Source organism: Phyllostomus discolor, chromosome 1 (assembly GCF_004126475.2).
Source record: "Phyllostomus discolor isolate MPI-MPIP mPhyDis1 chromosome 1, mPhyDis1.pri.v3, whole genome shotgun sequence".
Classification (NCBI taxonomy): domain Eukaryota; kingdom Metazoa; phylum Chordata; class Mammalia; order Chiroptera; family Phyllostomidae; genus Phyllostomus; species Phyllostomus discolor.
This window is the reverse complement of record NC_040903.2, coordinates 210,667,760-210,684,375: the sequence shown is the minus strand read 5'-3', so window position 1 is coordinate 210,684,375 and position 16,616 is coordinate 210,667,760. Positions and strand designations below refer to the sequence as shown.

Below are 16,616 nucleotides of genomic sequence, written 5' to 3'. Positions count from 1 at the left end.
ACCCTGGTCCTGCCCCAGGTCAGCGGGTGCAGGCTGAGGACAGGCCCTGGCCGCGCCCTCCCGGCAGTGGGCCCCCCACCCCGCTGTTTTCCTTCTGTGTGAGGACTGGCTTGGGGTTTGGATGTGGGCTTTGCTTTCCCTGCACACCTTGGCACAGCGCAGTGCCACCCGGGCCTCCACGCTTGCCCCCAGCCCTGTGAGCGTGCAGTACCCCTGGTGGATGCCCTCACTGCCCCGAGGGATGCACGGCTGGGTGACAGGCCGTAGGTTGTGGGTCCTCTGCAGGGCAGACCCTGCCCCCAGGGTCCTCCCCCAGCCGCCTCCACCTCTGTGTGGGTCCCCTGCCTGTTCCCCGAGCAGATGATAGGGGCACCTTCAGCCAGAGGGGACACCTGGCTAAGGGGTCGTGACATGCTGAGCAGCCACCCTGGAGGGGCATCCAGGGGGGATGGGCAAACACAGCCCACCTTTGCACAAACCCACGGGTCCCACCTTCCCCAACCTTGTCTTAAACCTAAGAGCCCCGGATTTTGCCATTAGCCTGACCCGCCAGCGCCCGGGGAGCCTTCCATCGGGCTCGGGGGGGCCGCATCCTCTTCCCCGGAGACGCAGCCAGGGGCTCGGGAAAAAGCTGGCCTTCGAGAGTACATCCAAGTCCCCCAGGCTGGGTTTGCGACATCTCTCCCCACCCAGTCAGCGAAAACCAAGAGAAGACCTTTTGTTTTTCATTTTTATTTTGTTTTTGTTTGTTTAAAGGATTTGCTTGAGACCCCCCCAAACTAAGAATCAGCCACTCATAAGACAGCTTGCACGGGTGCAGCGAGAGAGACCCACTGGATTTTTTTAGCTTAGGCGACAGAAGCGCCCATAAAACCGGACCAGCCTGGTACTTGAGCTTAGAACCTGTGTGTCAAGGATGAGGCTGCAGCCCTGGGCGTGGTCTGAGCAGACCAGCCCTCGGCGCGGTCGGAGCGTGGAGGCCGAGAATGAAATGCCCATGCCTTCTCTGCGTTTTCTCAAACAGATGTTCTGCCACCGTGTCTCCTAGCCGAGCCCAACTTCACAACGGCCTGTAGGACCACCCGGCGTTTTCAGGTGTTCATTAGGAGCTTCTAAAGCAAGTTTTGGGAGAAAGACTACTAGCTGTAAAACTACAAACATATATCTGATATATAGCTATATATATATTTAAAGAGATATCAATATCTATACAAAACTACTGTACTGTCTAAACCTGTGCAAAGTGTCTGATTTCAGCAGCCCGGGCAGCGTGCGATACCTATTGCATGAAGGTGATCCCTGGGGCTCTGCCTTCCCAGCCAGGTGCCGCGTGTGCGCGGGGAGCCGGCTTCTGTCCTGGGAGACGCCTCGGTGGACCTGTGGGGGCGACCCGTCCACCAGGAAGCCGGCGGTGTCGGTTTTGTGCGGAGACTTTGCACGTGAAACAGGAGCGGCAGTGCTGGAGGGTGGGCTGTGTGCCGATTAGGAGGAAGCAAGCACCATGCCTTTTTTATTTTCAATAAAAATATACTTATAAAGATGGCTGCAGTTGTCATGTGTGGTGGGGGCTTGTCCCCGGGGAGGGGTGGAGAGGGGCCAGCAGGCTGAGTAGGGTGGCGGCGGGGGTGATCCTCCCCGAGGACCTGCTGGGAGCCCAGGGCTGGGCTGGGCATGTCGCCTGCATCGTTTCTGCCTCATTCCTGTGTGGTTCCATCTAGAGCCCCAAAGCCGGCGTGCATGGGGATTCTCAGGTTCCGATCCCCCACCCGGCCACCTCGATCCTTGGACTCAGCTGAGAAGAGGGCGACCAGCCATCCCAGTTTGCCTGGAATGGGAAGGTTTCCCCCAAAGGGGGACTTTTGGGGCTAAAACTGGGAAAGTACCAAGCCAGGCACTTTACTTTGACAAGTGCTCCTAAGAATCATGGGAGACAAGCAGCCCACGCTGGAGGGGAGACAGGTTAGGCCTCCTGCTATGGCCGTGCCTGTGTCCAGACCTCCTCACACCCCCAGTCAGTCTGAGGCACCCCTCACCTGACCGGCCACTCAGAGCATCGCGCTGTGGCCCGCCCTGCACCCTCGGTGGAGCCCGCAAAGGCCGCCTGCTGCCTGGAAGGAGGGGAACGTGAGCCACCTCCTGGGCACTCCGGCTCCTTCCAGCCTCGCCAGAAGCCATGCCCCTTCCCAGTGCTCCTGGAGGGAGAGCTCCCTGTCCAATGGGCCCGGGGGAAGGAGAAAACAGTGGCCCCTGCAGCAGCATCGCTACCACCGAGGAGTGGAGAGACTGGGTCGGGGACGGAGTGTGGCGGCCGCAGTCACACGGTATCAGGAGACGAGTGGGGCTGGGGTTTGAACCCACACTGGGGTGTCTCCAGCACCCAGCCACTGGACACATCCGAGGGGCACCCAAACCCAGACCATCTCCACGTGGTGGGGGTGCTGCGGGACCCTGTCACCCCCACCTAGATTCCACGTGGCTTCAGAGATCGGTGGAGGCTATTGGGAGGACCCTGTGTGCCTCGAGCCAGGGCCCAAGTATCTTCCCAGCCTGGCCCCAGCCCTGGGGACGGTTGGCTCAGTGCAGGGACGCTGGGTGGGGTGGGGGGGGGGGCGGCCCATGTCCCAGGCACGTGGAGAGGAGCTGTGCAAGTCTGAGCCAGGAGCACCCCCCACCTGGGGCTCCATGAGCTGCCTTGTGCCAAACTTGACACACGCCCTGGCATACAATAGGCACGCAGTGGGTGGCAGCCGTCATTGATGTCATCGCCACTGTCATCGTTAATAAAAGGCTGCCTGCCATCCTGGTCCTGGGGAGAGCTTGTCTCCTCTGCTCCTGGCCACCTGCACGGGTCCTCCCTTAGAGGCCCGGCCTTGTCCACACTCCCGCGCACCGCAGCCTGGCTGAACTCGCAGCAGCAGACGCCAAGGCCAGCGGCCCTGTGTGCAAGGCTCTGCAGGAGGAGCGCCTGCCCCAGCCTAGGACGGGGCAGGGAGGGGCCCGCCGGGGCCGAGGAGCTGTCAGCTCAGAACAGAGCGGCAGGCCCTCCTGGGCAGTGCGTCCCATCCCCACCTCGAATCTCCGGGGCTTTTGGCCACCTGCCCAGCTCTGGGCGACCGACACAACAACAGTACATGCCTGGCCACCTGTCGGACTCCTGCCTGCTCCCTGGGCGGCTCACCAGCTGCCCCGCCACAGCCGCCACTGAGACATAGGACACAGTGCGACCCACCAGTGTCCCCGCATGGCCTCCAGATGTGTGGCGGAATGACCAGAGGGCTGTAGCAGAAAGGCGCTCCTGTGTGTGCTTGGTTCCAAGTGGTGACCCCACTGTGTCCTCACTTTTGGACACAGCTCCCCCACCCGGCCAGACTGGTGACCCACACGCAGCACCCCCCACTTCCCCTCCTCTCAGCCACCCTCCCCCCGCCCCCACACAGGCACCGAGAGCCTTTATGCTCTCTCCTCCCTCCCCCAAAATCAGCTCAGGGAAGTACCTGACAGAATCCCCAAGGCAGACTCAGCGCCCTGTCTCCACGCTTGGAACACACGGTGCCACCGTGCCGGGCTCCAGGCCCCACGGTCCCCGCCCGTGTGCGGCAGATGCACGCTCTCCGGAGCCTCCCGGTCCTCCCCTGCTTCTCCCTCACCCACCCCTGTCACCCCGCCCTGTTTGTGACGAGTGTGTGCATTTACTTTCTCCTCCCATGGCCGGCACAAGACCTGTTTGTAGGACTCATTCATTCATTCATTCATTGTGGGTTACACATTCAACACTACATGCAGCATAAGGAAGAGAATAAAGCACTTTATTTCACATAACTGTTCAGAACCCCCACCTCACTGGGTGGGTGGGGGAGTAGAAAAACTTGAATTTGCAAATTGATGGCATTTTGGTCTCTTCTGATTTAACACGTCTCCTTTGGATAGATTCTCAGTCTGTGAGCCATCTGCCTGGGTCCCCGCTAGCGGGCACCCAGATGTGCTCCTGAGCCGGTGCCTGGTCACGGCAGAAGCAGGACCCGGACCTCATGGTGTCTGTCATCAGGGTCCTGACGGGGAGAGGCTGCTTCCCAGCCGGGTGACTGCAGGCTGTGTCTGGGCCCTCCTAGCCTCTGAGGGTGACCAGCCGGCCCCCAGGTCCAGCTGCAAATGTTCTGGCTGCAGCGGTCTCTCACCTGTGACCATGGGCTCTGCCCATCCTCTTGCTCTCTCAGCACCAGCCCTGCGGACTCTGGACTCTGCACACTCACACGGGCCGGAAAGGGTGGCCGGGGCCACCTCCTCTGCCCAGGCTGCCGAGGGCAGCAGGCACCTCTCCAGGAGGTCCGAGTGTCACCGTGTCCTGGGGCTCACCTGGGCATTTCTACAACGTCCTCACCAAGAGGAAAGGTGCAGGCCCAGCTGGCCTCTCAGCCCTGACCTGCACGTGCCTCCCTTTTGCTTTTGCCGACAACCCCCCAAGGTCCCCCAAGGTCCGGCAGACGTGGGCTCAGAGCGCCCCCGTCCTGTCTGATCAGGCCTTTCCCTCCATCTGAACCTCCTCCCACCCCAGGCCGTCCACGGAGCTAGGCGGGGGAACAGGGCTTCCTGGAGAATAAAGAGCATATCCGCTTTCTATTTTCAAAATGTTATCCCCGTTGCAAACACGAGGATGTGTTCACACCAGGCGAAGCCCCGGTAACCACAGGACACGCTGCATGGAGGAGGATTCCCTGCACTCATTCAAAGCGGGAGTCGGGGAGCCTGGAGTCGGCACCCCCAAGCCCAGAAGTGGAGAGAGGCCAGTCTCAAAAGAACTCGAGCCAGATTCCCGTTGCAAGCCGAGATTTCATTCCAGCACAACACCAGCTGCCCCTCGGCACTCCATCGGAGGGAGAAATGGCTGCGTGTCAGGTGCTCAGCAGGGAGCCGGCACCTGGGAGCCGTGAGTGCTCCTGCAAGGGGGGCCCTGGCTCTTGCCCCATCCCCTCTCGGGCTGAGTTCCTGGCAGGCATCAGTTCTTTCACTCCTCACAGACACGCTGGGAGGGAGGAAATACCACCTTCGTTTTGCAGCTGGTGACACAGAGGCCTAGCAAGATTAAGTGAGGGGCTGGTCGGTGGTCAGAGAGCAGATCAGCGGCAAGTCCAGGATAGACCTGGCTGCAGAACCTGTCCTAGGCCCCCATCCGCTCCCGCCCCGCCCAACTCTGCCCCAGCCCAGGCCAGCTCTGGGCGCACGCACACCCTGTGGTCTGGAGCTGGTCCAATCCCTCTCTGCAGCGCCCCTCCCCCCACATTCCCTCCCCCCAGCCAGGCCGCTTGATTGTCCTCACCTGGAGTGTTTCTGTCCTTCAGGCTTGATTACTTGCTGGTTCCTTTCTTTTCCAAGAGGCCACTTGAAGGAGTGGAAATCAGGGCGTCTGCCAGACAGCCCCAGGAGGCTCACCTCTCCGCTGGCCTGTCGGACTGCGTAATCAAAAAGCCGGCCCTTTGTTCAACCAAACCTGTGACTTTTGCCCATGTCCTGTGCACCTGCAGGAAAGCACTGGTGCCAGGGACTCACCTGGAGCTCCCCCACCCAACCTCCGCTTCCCTGAGTGGTAGGAAACCAGGATGGTGGTGGCTGGAGAGACCAGCCCAACCTGAAACGCAGTCAAGCTGGTGGGTGTGGGCGTGCAGGGGCAGGCCTGGGGCCCTGCGGGTGGGGACAGAGGAGTGTGCCAGGGAGACAAGGGCCACTGGGGGCGAAAAGCATGGCTCCAAGTCCCCTGTGCCACGGTCTTGCTGAGTGACACTGGGTAAATCCCATCCCCTCTTGGGCCCATAAAATGAGAGGGTCGGTCCGAACAGGGTGGCACACCAGGCCTTGCAAACCGACTGGAGGAAACAGGACTTCTGCCAGGAGGCTCTTGGGTGCCGCGGAAGGCGGGGGTTAGCCGTGGGAACTGTACAGAACTGGGGCCTGCCCCCTCTGACCCCGTTGAGCATGTTCAAAACAGAAGCGGAAATTGAAAGTTCAAGCCCACCAAACAGAAGATGTTGTGGGCCAAGTTCAGCCAGCAGGCTGCTGGGTGCTGACCTCTGGTCTACAGGATTCTAGGCGACCGTGCTGCTCAGGGGAGCGGCAGAGAAGGACGTCCTAGAAAGGACCAGGGCTTTGAAGGCGGACACAACCGGATTCAGATTTGGCTCCGCCTCTTACTGAGTGACTCCTGAACATGCTCGCTCTCTCGGTGCCTCCGTTTCCTCACCTGTAGTATGGGGTTAATGACAGAAGTGCCCACCTTGCATCACTGTTGTGAACACTGGGTGAGATCCGTGTATCTAACATGCCTGACACACAGCCCGCCCTCGGGCAGGGTGGCCGAGGTTGAAATGAACTAGGGCAAGTCTCCATACGGCTGAGGGAATTCTCAATAGACCCTCTGTCAGGTAGAGTTCATCATCACACTCTTTAATTCATAAAATTTTATTCTTTCTCATAAAACTATCGTATTAAGTGGGAAACCAAAAGAGATTGAATTGGTGGGCTCTGATATTTTTCAAATAACTGAATTCCCAAAGCCCAGGGGAAAATGCCTTTTGTCGGATACAATGACTCTGGCTCGATGGAAACTGATGAGAGGACATCAGTAAACAGAGATCCCAACCGCTCGGGGCTACCTCAAAAAGTCCTCAGATTTCTTCCCCACGTTCCTGGCACATGTCAGCCAAAAGAGGCGTCTGGTCCTAATGCTCACACGGACAGCTGCACGACCTTAGATAAGTCACTTAACCTCTGGGCTTCGGTTTCCTTGCCTACAAAATGGGAATAACAGCACCACCAGTCTCGTGCGGAGGACAGCTAAGCGGAGTCAATGTAATGTACGCAAAGGGCTTAGTACCCCATAGATGCTCGATTAATGACGGCTCCTGTGGTTTCTCCTGAACACCGTTCACAAGGGCTGGCTGCCGCTGTCGGTAGAAGGACCTGGCCGGCCTCTTACCAGCAACACCTCGGCCAGCTCCCAAAGGGCTCGACACTGGAAAACACGGTTCGGTACACTCGCACTGAGTGCCAACCTCGCCCTTCCTTCTTCCTGAGACCGTTACTGTCGAAACACTCAGCCTGCCCAGTGTACATATTTGCAAATTAATTCTACTAAAGAGTTACATTAAATGATCTGCATTGTCCAATTAACGCCAGAAACCCTTCAGTCCCAGCTCTCAAACGAGTCTTGGTGGATAAGGCTCCTTCTTCTCGGATCCAATCCAGTCTCAGTCTAGGAACGGGGGTGACACTCTGCAACCACTCGGCCCCAGAGGAGACTTCCTGGGAAGAGGTTTGCTGAAAACGCCGTGACGTCAGGCAGAAAGAGGGGCTTGCAAAGCGACGATACAACCATGGAGACTGGACACCCTGGGCTCAGGCCCACGTCTGGCTCCCACGTGTCCTGCAGGACGTGCTTCTGAGAGGCGGGCTGACGGGGAAAACCAGGTGAGCCTGCAGCTGTGGGCTGGCCCCTCGTGTGGGCTTCCTGAGGCGGTGGCGGCGGCCTTGCCCCCGGAGGTCCGTGCATCCTGGCAGTCTCCCGAGCACCACCACAGTCCTCTCCCGCTGGAGCTCTCCGCCGGCCCCGGGATGCCTGTGGGCTGCAGTAAGCTGACCCCTGACCTAGGTGGAGGGTCTCTCCTACTTCTTGGGGCCAATCCTACTCAATGACTACCTGTCCCCTCTTTTCCTGACTTTTCTCTGCCAAGTGCCTGAGCCCCACTTGCTGGAGAGACTGACACAATGAGATGACAAAGAAGATGAGGACACAGGGAATTGGGGGCGAGGCGGGGGACAGCACAGGCCAGGGAACCTAGCTGGTCTTCGTCAGCCAGCAAAGCGGCAGCGTTCCAGAGGGAACAGCCATTTGGGTCAGGTCGGCAGGAAAATGGGGCACGGTCTTCAGAAGCAGGGAGCAAGACCTGGCGGGGTGGAACCAAGACCCCAAGTGGTCACTGCGGTCCAGCACAGGGCCGGACAGCAGGGAGCATTAGACAGGGGCCCGGGCAAGGGGGCTAAAGGAAGGGCTCACCTCCAGCCCCCGGGGGTGGGGGTGCAAATACAAAGGGAAACGGAGGCAGAAGTCCATCCAAAGAACTAGGGGAAGAAGGTGGGGTGGGGGAACGAGCCATGGATGACTTGGGACCTTGCCTACCGGTAGGATGACGGGGCCACAATGGGGCCGCTGGCGGCTGCAGCGGGGCGGGTGAGGACTAGCGAAGAACCAGGCCTCCGCCCAGCCCGGAGCGGGGAGTCCATTAGACCCCTCACCGGGAGACCAGCTAGGGCCTCCTCCACCATCTGTTTCTGTAATGCCCCCTCAGGTCCCCACAAAAAAGGAGAATGTCACAAGGCAGCCCTGGCGAGCCCCCTGGGTAGCTCGAGAGACCTGTTGCTTCATCAAATCCATCTGATGCGACAGACATTAACTAAACACATACTACACGCCAAACCCCAGGATACACAGACGGGGCATATCCTGGACACTGTCACAGTTTACACGCGAGATAAATATATGTGTAAGTTTCTACAATACAAGAGAAAATGTTCACAGAAGCATAACCAAGCACAACTGGACAGAGAGTTCTGACTGCGGGAAGGCCTTTCAGAAGAGTTTGTTAGGAAGTAAGAAGAACAATCATTTCTATGCTCTTACTATAGAGACCTCTTGGTTCCCCGCAAGTTTTCGTAAGAATGGAGATCTGCCTTGTCCTTCTAGAACTCGAGAAACACCCAAACCTTCAAGGATTTGTCTTCCCCTAAGAAACATGAAGGTATCAGACTTCCCCGAAGAACAGAGAAGCCTCTGATTAACCAACATGAAAAAAAAAAAAGGAATTATCTGATGCCCTAAACGTCCTTCCAGGAGAACAGACCTCACACAAATGTGTACTTCTCTCCCCAAGTGGCCTGGAAACGGAGCCCTGTCCTCGTAACGATGGCACTTCGGTGTTACGGGAAGTCAGAAGGTCAAAAATTTAGAAGAAATGGTTATCGGGAACTATACTCTAGCTCTATACACTGATGTTAAAAAACCCCAGGCTCACAGAGATCATAAAAAAATGCATTTAATAGCATGTCAGTATACAGCTCAGAAGGAGAGTATGTCTTCTTTGAGTCAGTGCGTTACAGGGGCAGAGGAGAGAAGTAAGTATCATGTGGGGAGGCCGGTCAGAGGCTAAGTGTCAGCGCTGACGAGTCTCGGTGTTCTCACACTATTAAAATCCCGCCTGAGAGAACGCGGCTCCGGGTGCTCTGCGCCAGCGCGGGGAATCGTCCGGTCCAGTATACAGTCTACAGTTTTCAAATTGAATTGTATACAAGTGTTAACAAAAGAATAGAATTTATTAGTCACAAAACTAAAGTGGTTATCAGAAAGCTTTACAAGAAAGTACAGCCCAGAACTGATGAGTTGAAAAACTAGTTTTAAAAATGAGTAACACATCCTGGACGGGTTTTTGGAAAAATGATATTATAAAACAAAGAAAACCATTGGCACAGATTAACCACCTAATTTCTAAGTGCACTTTGTAATGGTCCTTGCAAGCTGCCACTTTGCCCAGGGTAATGACAAAAAGCTTCAGTCAAGTGTCACTGGCTTACGGTGACGGTTTTTTGTTGTTTTGTTTTGTTTTTATTGCATTGCCAAGAGTGGATCTTAAGAAAAAACACTACAAAGGTTTCAAAAACCCTATTTATTCTCTATCATCAAAAATAGCAACAGGGGGACTTATACAACTTTTCTGTGAGTACCCACCAGTCTATTTTTTTTTTTCTTAAAAAAAATAGAAGTTAGTTAAAGAAAAATGATTTGGTTTTTAAAAAATAATGTAAGGAAACACTTAATCAGATAGCCCAAGGAGTCATCAGAAATATGTGTAGCAAGAAAGCTTCGTCGGCGGCCCTTCTCCGGCCTTCGCACGTCATGTACTAAACTAGAAAGAGAGTGTACAGTACCAGTGTGTTCCCCAACCTGCTTGGATCGAAGTGTTTTGTTTTGTTTTTTTAAACCCATTATTGCTAAACCAGAGTGTTGACGCTGAGAGCCGAGGAGCCCGCTCAGAGAGGGTAGAACTGGGAGGCCGCCTCCGAGGACTGGATCTCCACCTGGGCCATTTTGAACTGGGTGCAGTGCAGCCACTTGCGCAGGGCGGCCAGGCCGGCGCCGCTCGGGGCCGAGCCGGGCAGCGTCCGCAGGCTGCGGTGGTTCACGTTGTTCTGAATGGCCTGGAGGCGCAGCTGCAGTCCGGCGGATAAGTGCTGTGGAGAGAGGGCGAGACAGTTCTTGGTTTAGTTTCCTTCTTCCTCAAGGTCACCGTCCGCTCGCTCGGGGAGCGCCAGCCTGGGCTTTGGCAGGCAGAACTTCCACATGGCTCCAGGGCTGTCTGGCTTGAAGGAGGCCGGCTCTTGAACTTGGTCGTGCCCAGCACAAGGGGCCGAGGCAGGTCCCATGTTCTAGAGTCGGCCTGGCCCAAAGCCACCCAGATCACACCATTCCTCTCCGGACTCATTCGCTGCACCAGGAACTGAACACGGACACCCAACGTGCCCCCAGGGGCTGCTCGCCCCATGATTGGGCTGTGGTGGTGAAAGGGCTGCGCTCGGCTGCCAGGCTTCCTGGGTTCAAATCCCAGCTCCTCCGTGGGCTACTTGGGGAACAAGCTTTTTCAGCCCGTGTTTGGATTTTCTCACGGGCAAAGTGGGGAAGCACCTCACTCATTTCGTGGGGTTTTTGTAAGGATAAATGAGTTAATATGGAGTTCGGAACAGAACGTGGCACATAGTGGGTGCTCACTTCATTTCTGTCATGATTACAATCTGTCTGTTCTCGTGTTAATGCACATGAAGAAGCTAGGTTGTAAGTTTTCCTTATTTTTCCCAGCTTTTCATCAAGGCCTGCTGGCCTCCTCTTAGTAGCCCACCCAAGGTCCAATGGCCACGGATCATCATCACTAGGCATGGGGGGTGGGGGACAACCTGGAAGGCCTCCAGGTAGAAACACAAGCACTTTCCAGAGTAAAAACCAGCCCCGGGACGAGCTTCATCCACCCGGGGCCACACACAGGACCGACACTGTGACTGGGACTCGGAGCCTGCAGTCGCTGTTGACAGCTTGCTGCCTGCGCACCTGGGCGTCACCCCCCCCTTTCCACTAGCGCCCCCCCCCAACTCCGGGAGGAGATCCAGCAAGAAGGCTTCTGCCCCCCCGCAACCTGCCCCCTGCTCCCAGGGCCGTGACAGGGCTCAGTGCTGGGTGGCCCACGCAGCCAGCTCTGTCGTCTTCCTGTTCAGCCCTGGTCACTATGCTTCCTGGTCAGGGGGGCGCGTTGGTCCCTGCAGTGACAGCGCGTCACTCCAGGCGGAGCCGTGCCATGGGAAACACGTGCCATCAGGGTCTTCCCCTGCCGCTGGGGGCGCTGTCCTGGTTCCTCGGCCTTCTGGCCCCCGCTTTCCTCCTTTGGAAACGCCCTCCCTTCAAGGCTGCCCTTTCTGCATAGCATCCTTCCCATCACAAAATGTCAAGGTCAGCGGCCAGGAAACGGCACCGGCCGTGCCCTCCGAAGGCAGAGCAGCTTTTCCGCCTGCATTCTAGTCCGCACGGGAGCCTCGAGGGACTCTGGGATCCCACTCCCCGTCCCCCACCCCCCCCCCCCACACACACCCTTCACCCTCATCAACAGTGTCTGCTACTGCTGCTGCCACCTCGGCCGCGGGCCTCTGCCTGGCCCACAGGGTCTGCCACACTGCCAGCCCCCTGAGACCAGGAGTGGGCAGAACCCACCTTTCTCCACTGTGCGTGGAGCACACACGGGCCCTATGAATGTTATGAGGTTCTCCGGAGGGAACTGAGCCTTGTCCGCCGGGGCGACTTACCTTGATATTTGACTGAATCATCGGCAGCCACATAGGTATCAGCTGTGTGGAGAAACACAGAAGCCTCGTTATCACGGTTCTCCCTCCTCCCAGGTTAAGCTTTGACGACTCAAGGGACGCCCTGAAACCCTCTGAGGTCGCAAAAGGATGCAGGCCCCTGCTGCAGAGTTCCCCGCTGTCAGAAAAGCCTTGTCTTTCTGTGGCCGAACCCTGCTGAGCTGGTGGCATTGGGAGGTTCGTAATAAGTGCCCCTGAGCGCCTGCAACACACACTTTCGCGTCCACGACTGATTGTCTCTTGAAAGCTACCAAGCACGGGAAATTAAATGGGTATTTATTTAATTAAATCCTCGCTTTCTTGAAATAGAATTTCCTCCACGGGGCTTCAGGCCCGAGCCTCGGAGGAGCGTGGCCACTCTGTCTGGCGCCACCGGGAAAATGTCACCGGGAAGCGGCTGAGACGGTTCAGTGGCGGCAGCAGACAAGCCTGGCTGTGATGTGGGAGACCGGGAGGAGTGAGTCGGCCTGGGGTTTGGGCAGGGCAGGCACTCAAGGCGGCAGCGGGTGTTGGGGAGCGTCGGGGGGAGGGGAAGACTTTCACAGCCCAGGAGGCAGCGGGCCTGGGGCCTCTGTGGCCCCTGACACAGCCTTGCCCCCCCACCCCGTGCAGACGCCCTGCCTGGGAGGGTGCAGGGCCCCCACCTGATGCCTCCGGCCCGGGCTCTCCTGTCCGCTTCGCTCTCTCGGGCACAGAACACAGCGTTTCTGCGAGTGCGTTCTACAGAAGTCAGGTCTGCTGGGGCTTAAGTGGGGGAGGGAGGCCTAGGGTCCAACGAGTCTGGGAATGCTAGCTTCTTTACTACTGCCCAGATCTTTACCATGTTGATAGACACCTTATCATTCCCCCAGTGCTGCTTCCCACGGATCGAACTGTGCCCCCGCAAACAGATGCTGTGACCCTCAGCCACACAGCCTGCGGTGTGGCCTCATCTGGAAATGGGGTGACTGTGGATGGAATTCATTAAGGTGAGGTCACTCTACAGTAGGGTGGGCCCTGCTCCGATAAGACTGGTGTCCCTATAAAAGGGGGACACGAGGACAGAGACACGCACTCAGGAGGATGCCACGTGACGTGAAGGCAGACGTCTACGAGCCACGGAAGCCAAAGATCCCAGCGAACCTCCAGGGGCTCGGGTGGGGCCTGGAGGGGGTCCCCCCTCCCCCTCAGAAGGGACAGCCCTGCCGATGCCTTGACCTGGGACGTCTGGCCTCCAGGATTGCGAGACAAGAAGTTTATGTCACTGAAGCCACCCAATTTGTCAGCCTCTGTACAGCAGCACCAGCCCAGTCAGACAAGAGCTCCCCGGGAAGCAGAGGCAGAGGCGGGGGCTCCCCAGAGGGGTGGGCGCTGGGGCTTCAGGGGACGACGAAGAGGTGGTCCCGGGAGGGGCCGGGAGAGACCCTCGGAAGAGCAGAGGTGAGGACTCTCGTCATCCACACGGCTGCTCTGGGCGCCACACGAGAGACTGGATTTTACTCCAAACTCAACCCCGCTTCTGAAGAAGGGGCCCCCTGGCCATGAGCAGACGGTGCTCCGGAAAGACGGCCGTGGCGGCAGCCTGCAGAGCAGGGGCCGGGAGGGCAGGAGGTGGGCGGCAGGCCCAGGCGAGACAGGGACGGCGTCGGGGGTGAGAAGGACGCTGCCCGAGGAGACAACTGTGGGGTCCGATGATGGTGTGCTCTTTGGGGTGAGGAAAAACTCAAGGATGAAGCTGAGGTTTCCAGCCTCAGCAAAGTGGGGGGCAGCGACCCACTGAATGAAATGAGAGAGCCAGGAAGAGAGATTTTGGGATGGGGGATGATGTGTAAATGACCTTTCTCTTCACTAGTGAGGGCCATAGACTGCCAGTCTCATTTAAGTCATCATTCAAATAATAATAATAAACCTGGCGAGGCGATAAATTACATTTTTTCTCTCTGCTTTGGTTCCCAAAGCTAAAGTCAGCCGTGGTTCTGCTTTCAGCATTCTCTGAAGTGTACGGCTTGCTACCTTGACTTCCAGCGATGTTTACTCCCCAACACAGTGTTTAGGTTGCAGCCAGTTACTATTTAGTTTCCAGCATAAATATTGTGTTTGGAAATGGAGTGCGGTGTGTCCCAAAGGACGTAAGTGGAGTAAAATCCAAAGTCTCAGAAAATGGCACCCTCCCCCACCCTCCCCCTGCCGCCAACACTCGCGGCAAACTGCGGGGTCACGAAGGTCGGGGCCATAGACCCGGGCTGGGAAACATAAACCAGTCTAACCGCTTCCTCCCCGACGTCTGCCCAGCGAGCAACAAACCCAGTGGGGCTGAATGTCTGCAGGCTGTAATTAACTCTTGACCTACTGGATGTGGAAGTAGGTCCATATGCTTCTTCATGTCTGGAAAATGCCTGAACTGCCCTCTTGCCAAGAATCCCGAGGGACCAGGGAGGGTAGGGGCCAGGGAGCACTCAGTGCTCAGACCCTGGCGGACGCCTCTCCCACCGCGGTCCTGTAGGGGGCAACCCAGGGGAACGGGGAGGCTGGTTTTAGAAGGGTTTTCACTATTTCCCCGTTGATGCAACATGCGACCATAAGTTACTAAAACGTACCTACGAGGGACCTTCAGGTTTGTGACTTACAAATCACATGACTAAAGGCTTCAGGTTAAATCTCATTATTACTGGGAGCGTTATATAATCCAGCAGTCACCCTATTTCAGGAATGCCAGTTTGCCTCATTGAATAACATTCGTTTCGGTTCCCTTTGCAGAGTGGCACCGACAAAGCTGTCGGGGAGAATCAGATGTGATTTATTTCAGGCTCTGTAATGTTATAATGAAGTGGGTTGGGTTTGTTTTTTTTAATCTGTTCTAGAAACAATATCTGAAAAACTAAAAGGCAGTTGAAAAAAAAGAGGTTGTTTTTTTCACCAAAACAAAAGTAATCTCTTTTCTCTGACCTTGATGTATGCTACAGGATACACTGAAGACACCCTGCTTGGTTTGATGTATTCATTGTGCTGCACGCTTTTGCCGGTCCTCAAAATAAAAGTCAGCTGTGGAACGCTCCCTTTCAGTAAAGACGGCCGACCAAAGGCCAGATGTATCCTTCTGCCCGAGACAAACGCAATTCCGGATGGAGTGTATGAAACAATGGTTTTTGGACCCTGAACGTCAGCAATGCCGGGCAAGGCTGACGGAGGGAGAGGAAACAAGCAGGGGGAGCCCGGCATCAGCCCAGCTCCCCATCTAGGGAGGGTTTTTAGGCAGCTGCAGGGGGAGGAGGAGCCCAGCCAGAGCCGGCAGTCCGCCTGAATCGAGGAGATGGAGCAGGTGTCACGGGAGGCCACTGTGGCAAGAGTGCGTGAAGCAGAGTGCTGTGGAGGAGACAGCTGCACACAGAGAGGGGGGGACCCTGGGGATCCATCAGAGGTTCCCCTGAGTCTTCAGCTGAATACTGACCCATGCCACAGTGCCCAATGCTGGAGGAAAAAAACACCCAAAGTTACTGGAGGGAGAAATCCCTGCCGATCACATGGGACGGACCAGCAGTAGTTCGTGTTTCCAGTAGTGAGGGGGAAAATCTTGTCAGCCACAGAACATGACGCAGCGTGCTTGGGATGTCACCTCGGGGGTGGAGAAATACTAACCCCGGACAACAGGCTGCTCTGCTCTGGCCTAACAAAGCTTAACACAGTCTCAGAAGGATAAAACTGCTTTTAAGTAATTTAACCATGTCACAGGACATAGTTCAAGAACATTTATAAGAATGCAAAAATATCCAGCACTCAAGAAAGTCAAATTCAGAATGTCAGGAATTCAATAAAAAATGACCAGGCATGCAAAGAAGCAGGGAAAAAATGTGACCCGTAGTAAGAAAAGCCCAGTAATTAGAAAAGACCCCCAATGACACATAATAATTTGTAGACAAGGACAGTAAAAGTTATAACTATACTCAATACAGTCAAGAAGGTAAAGGAAATACTGAGTATGTTGAGTAGAGACATAGAAGAAAATAGTTAAAGAAACACGGCTGATATTATTCTAAATATAATGAAAACTGTAAATTCACAGATTTAAGAAGCTCCACAAACCCAAGCACAAGAAACATAAATAAAACTACACCGAGGTGTTTTACCATCAGATGGTTTAGCAACAATGGTGAAGAGAAAAATCTTAAAAGCAACCAGAGGGGGGGAAAAAACCATACTACAGACAGAGGGGCAGAAAGATAAGAATAACAGAGATTTCTTGTCAGAAACAATGTAAGGAAGAAGACAGTGGAGGAGCAACATCTTTAAAGTAGGAGGAAAAAAAATGCAAACATAGAATTCAATACCCAGCAGAAATGTCTTCCAAAAGGAGGGCGAAGGAAAGCCTGAGGAGTCAATTCATCGCCAGGAAACCTGCACAAGAACTGGCAAAGGAGGTCGTCCGGGCGGACGGAGCCGGAAGCTCGGCTCTGCACGGGGAGTGAAGAACATTGACACGGCGCGTGGAAACACGGCGGTAACAGCAAGTGTAAATCAGTGTTTTAAAAAATGCCAGTGTCTTTAGGAGATGACCGCTTAAATTTCATAACAATGTACGGTTTGGTATGTAAAACATGTAAAAGTAAAGCCCATGGCAATAATGTCACAAAGCCAGAAGGTGGGGAGTGAAAGTATGCATATGCTACCCATGAAGTAGTACCGTATTTTGCTGTATC

The 16,616-nt window shown here is 55.7% G+C and overlaps 1 protein-coding gene across 12 annotated transcripts in view; it reads right to left on the bottom strand.

The window, feature by feature from the left end:
* Positions 1-9,064: 9,064 nt before the first annotated feature.
* UNC79 (unc-79 homolog, NALCN channel complex subunit) overlaps positions 9,065-16,616 on the bottom strand; it is a 209,653-nt gene continuing 202,101 nt past the window's right edge. For 6 of the 12 annotated variants that reach the window (XM_036013549.1, XM_036013541.1, XM_036013529.1 and 3 more), the window contains 2 exons: positions 11,887-11,928; positions 10,072-10,272 (listed from right to left, as the gene is read on the bottom strand). In XM_036013549.1, the coding sequence (XP_035869442.1) occupies positions 10,072-10,272; positions 11,887-11,928 (243 nt within the window). Of the gene's footprint in view, positions 10,273-11,886; positions 11,929-16,616 lie in introns of all 12 variants that reach the window. The other 6 variants (XM_036013517.1, XM_036013522.1, XM_036013537.1 and 3 more) reach the window with 2 other exon arrangements.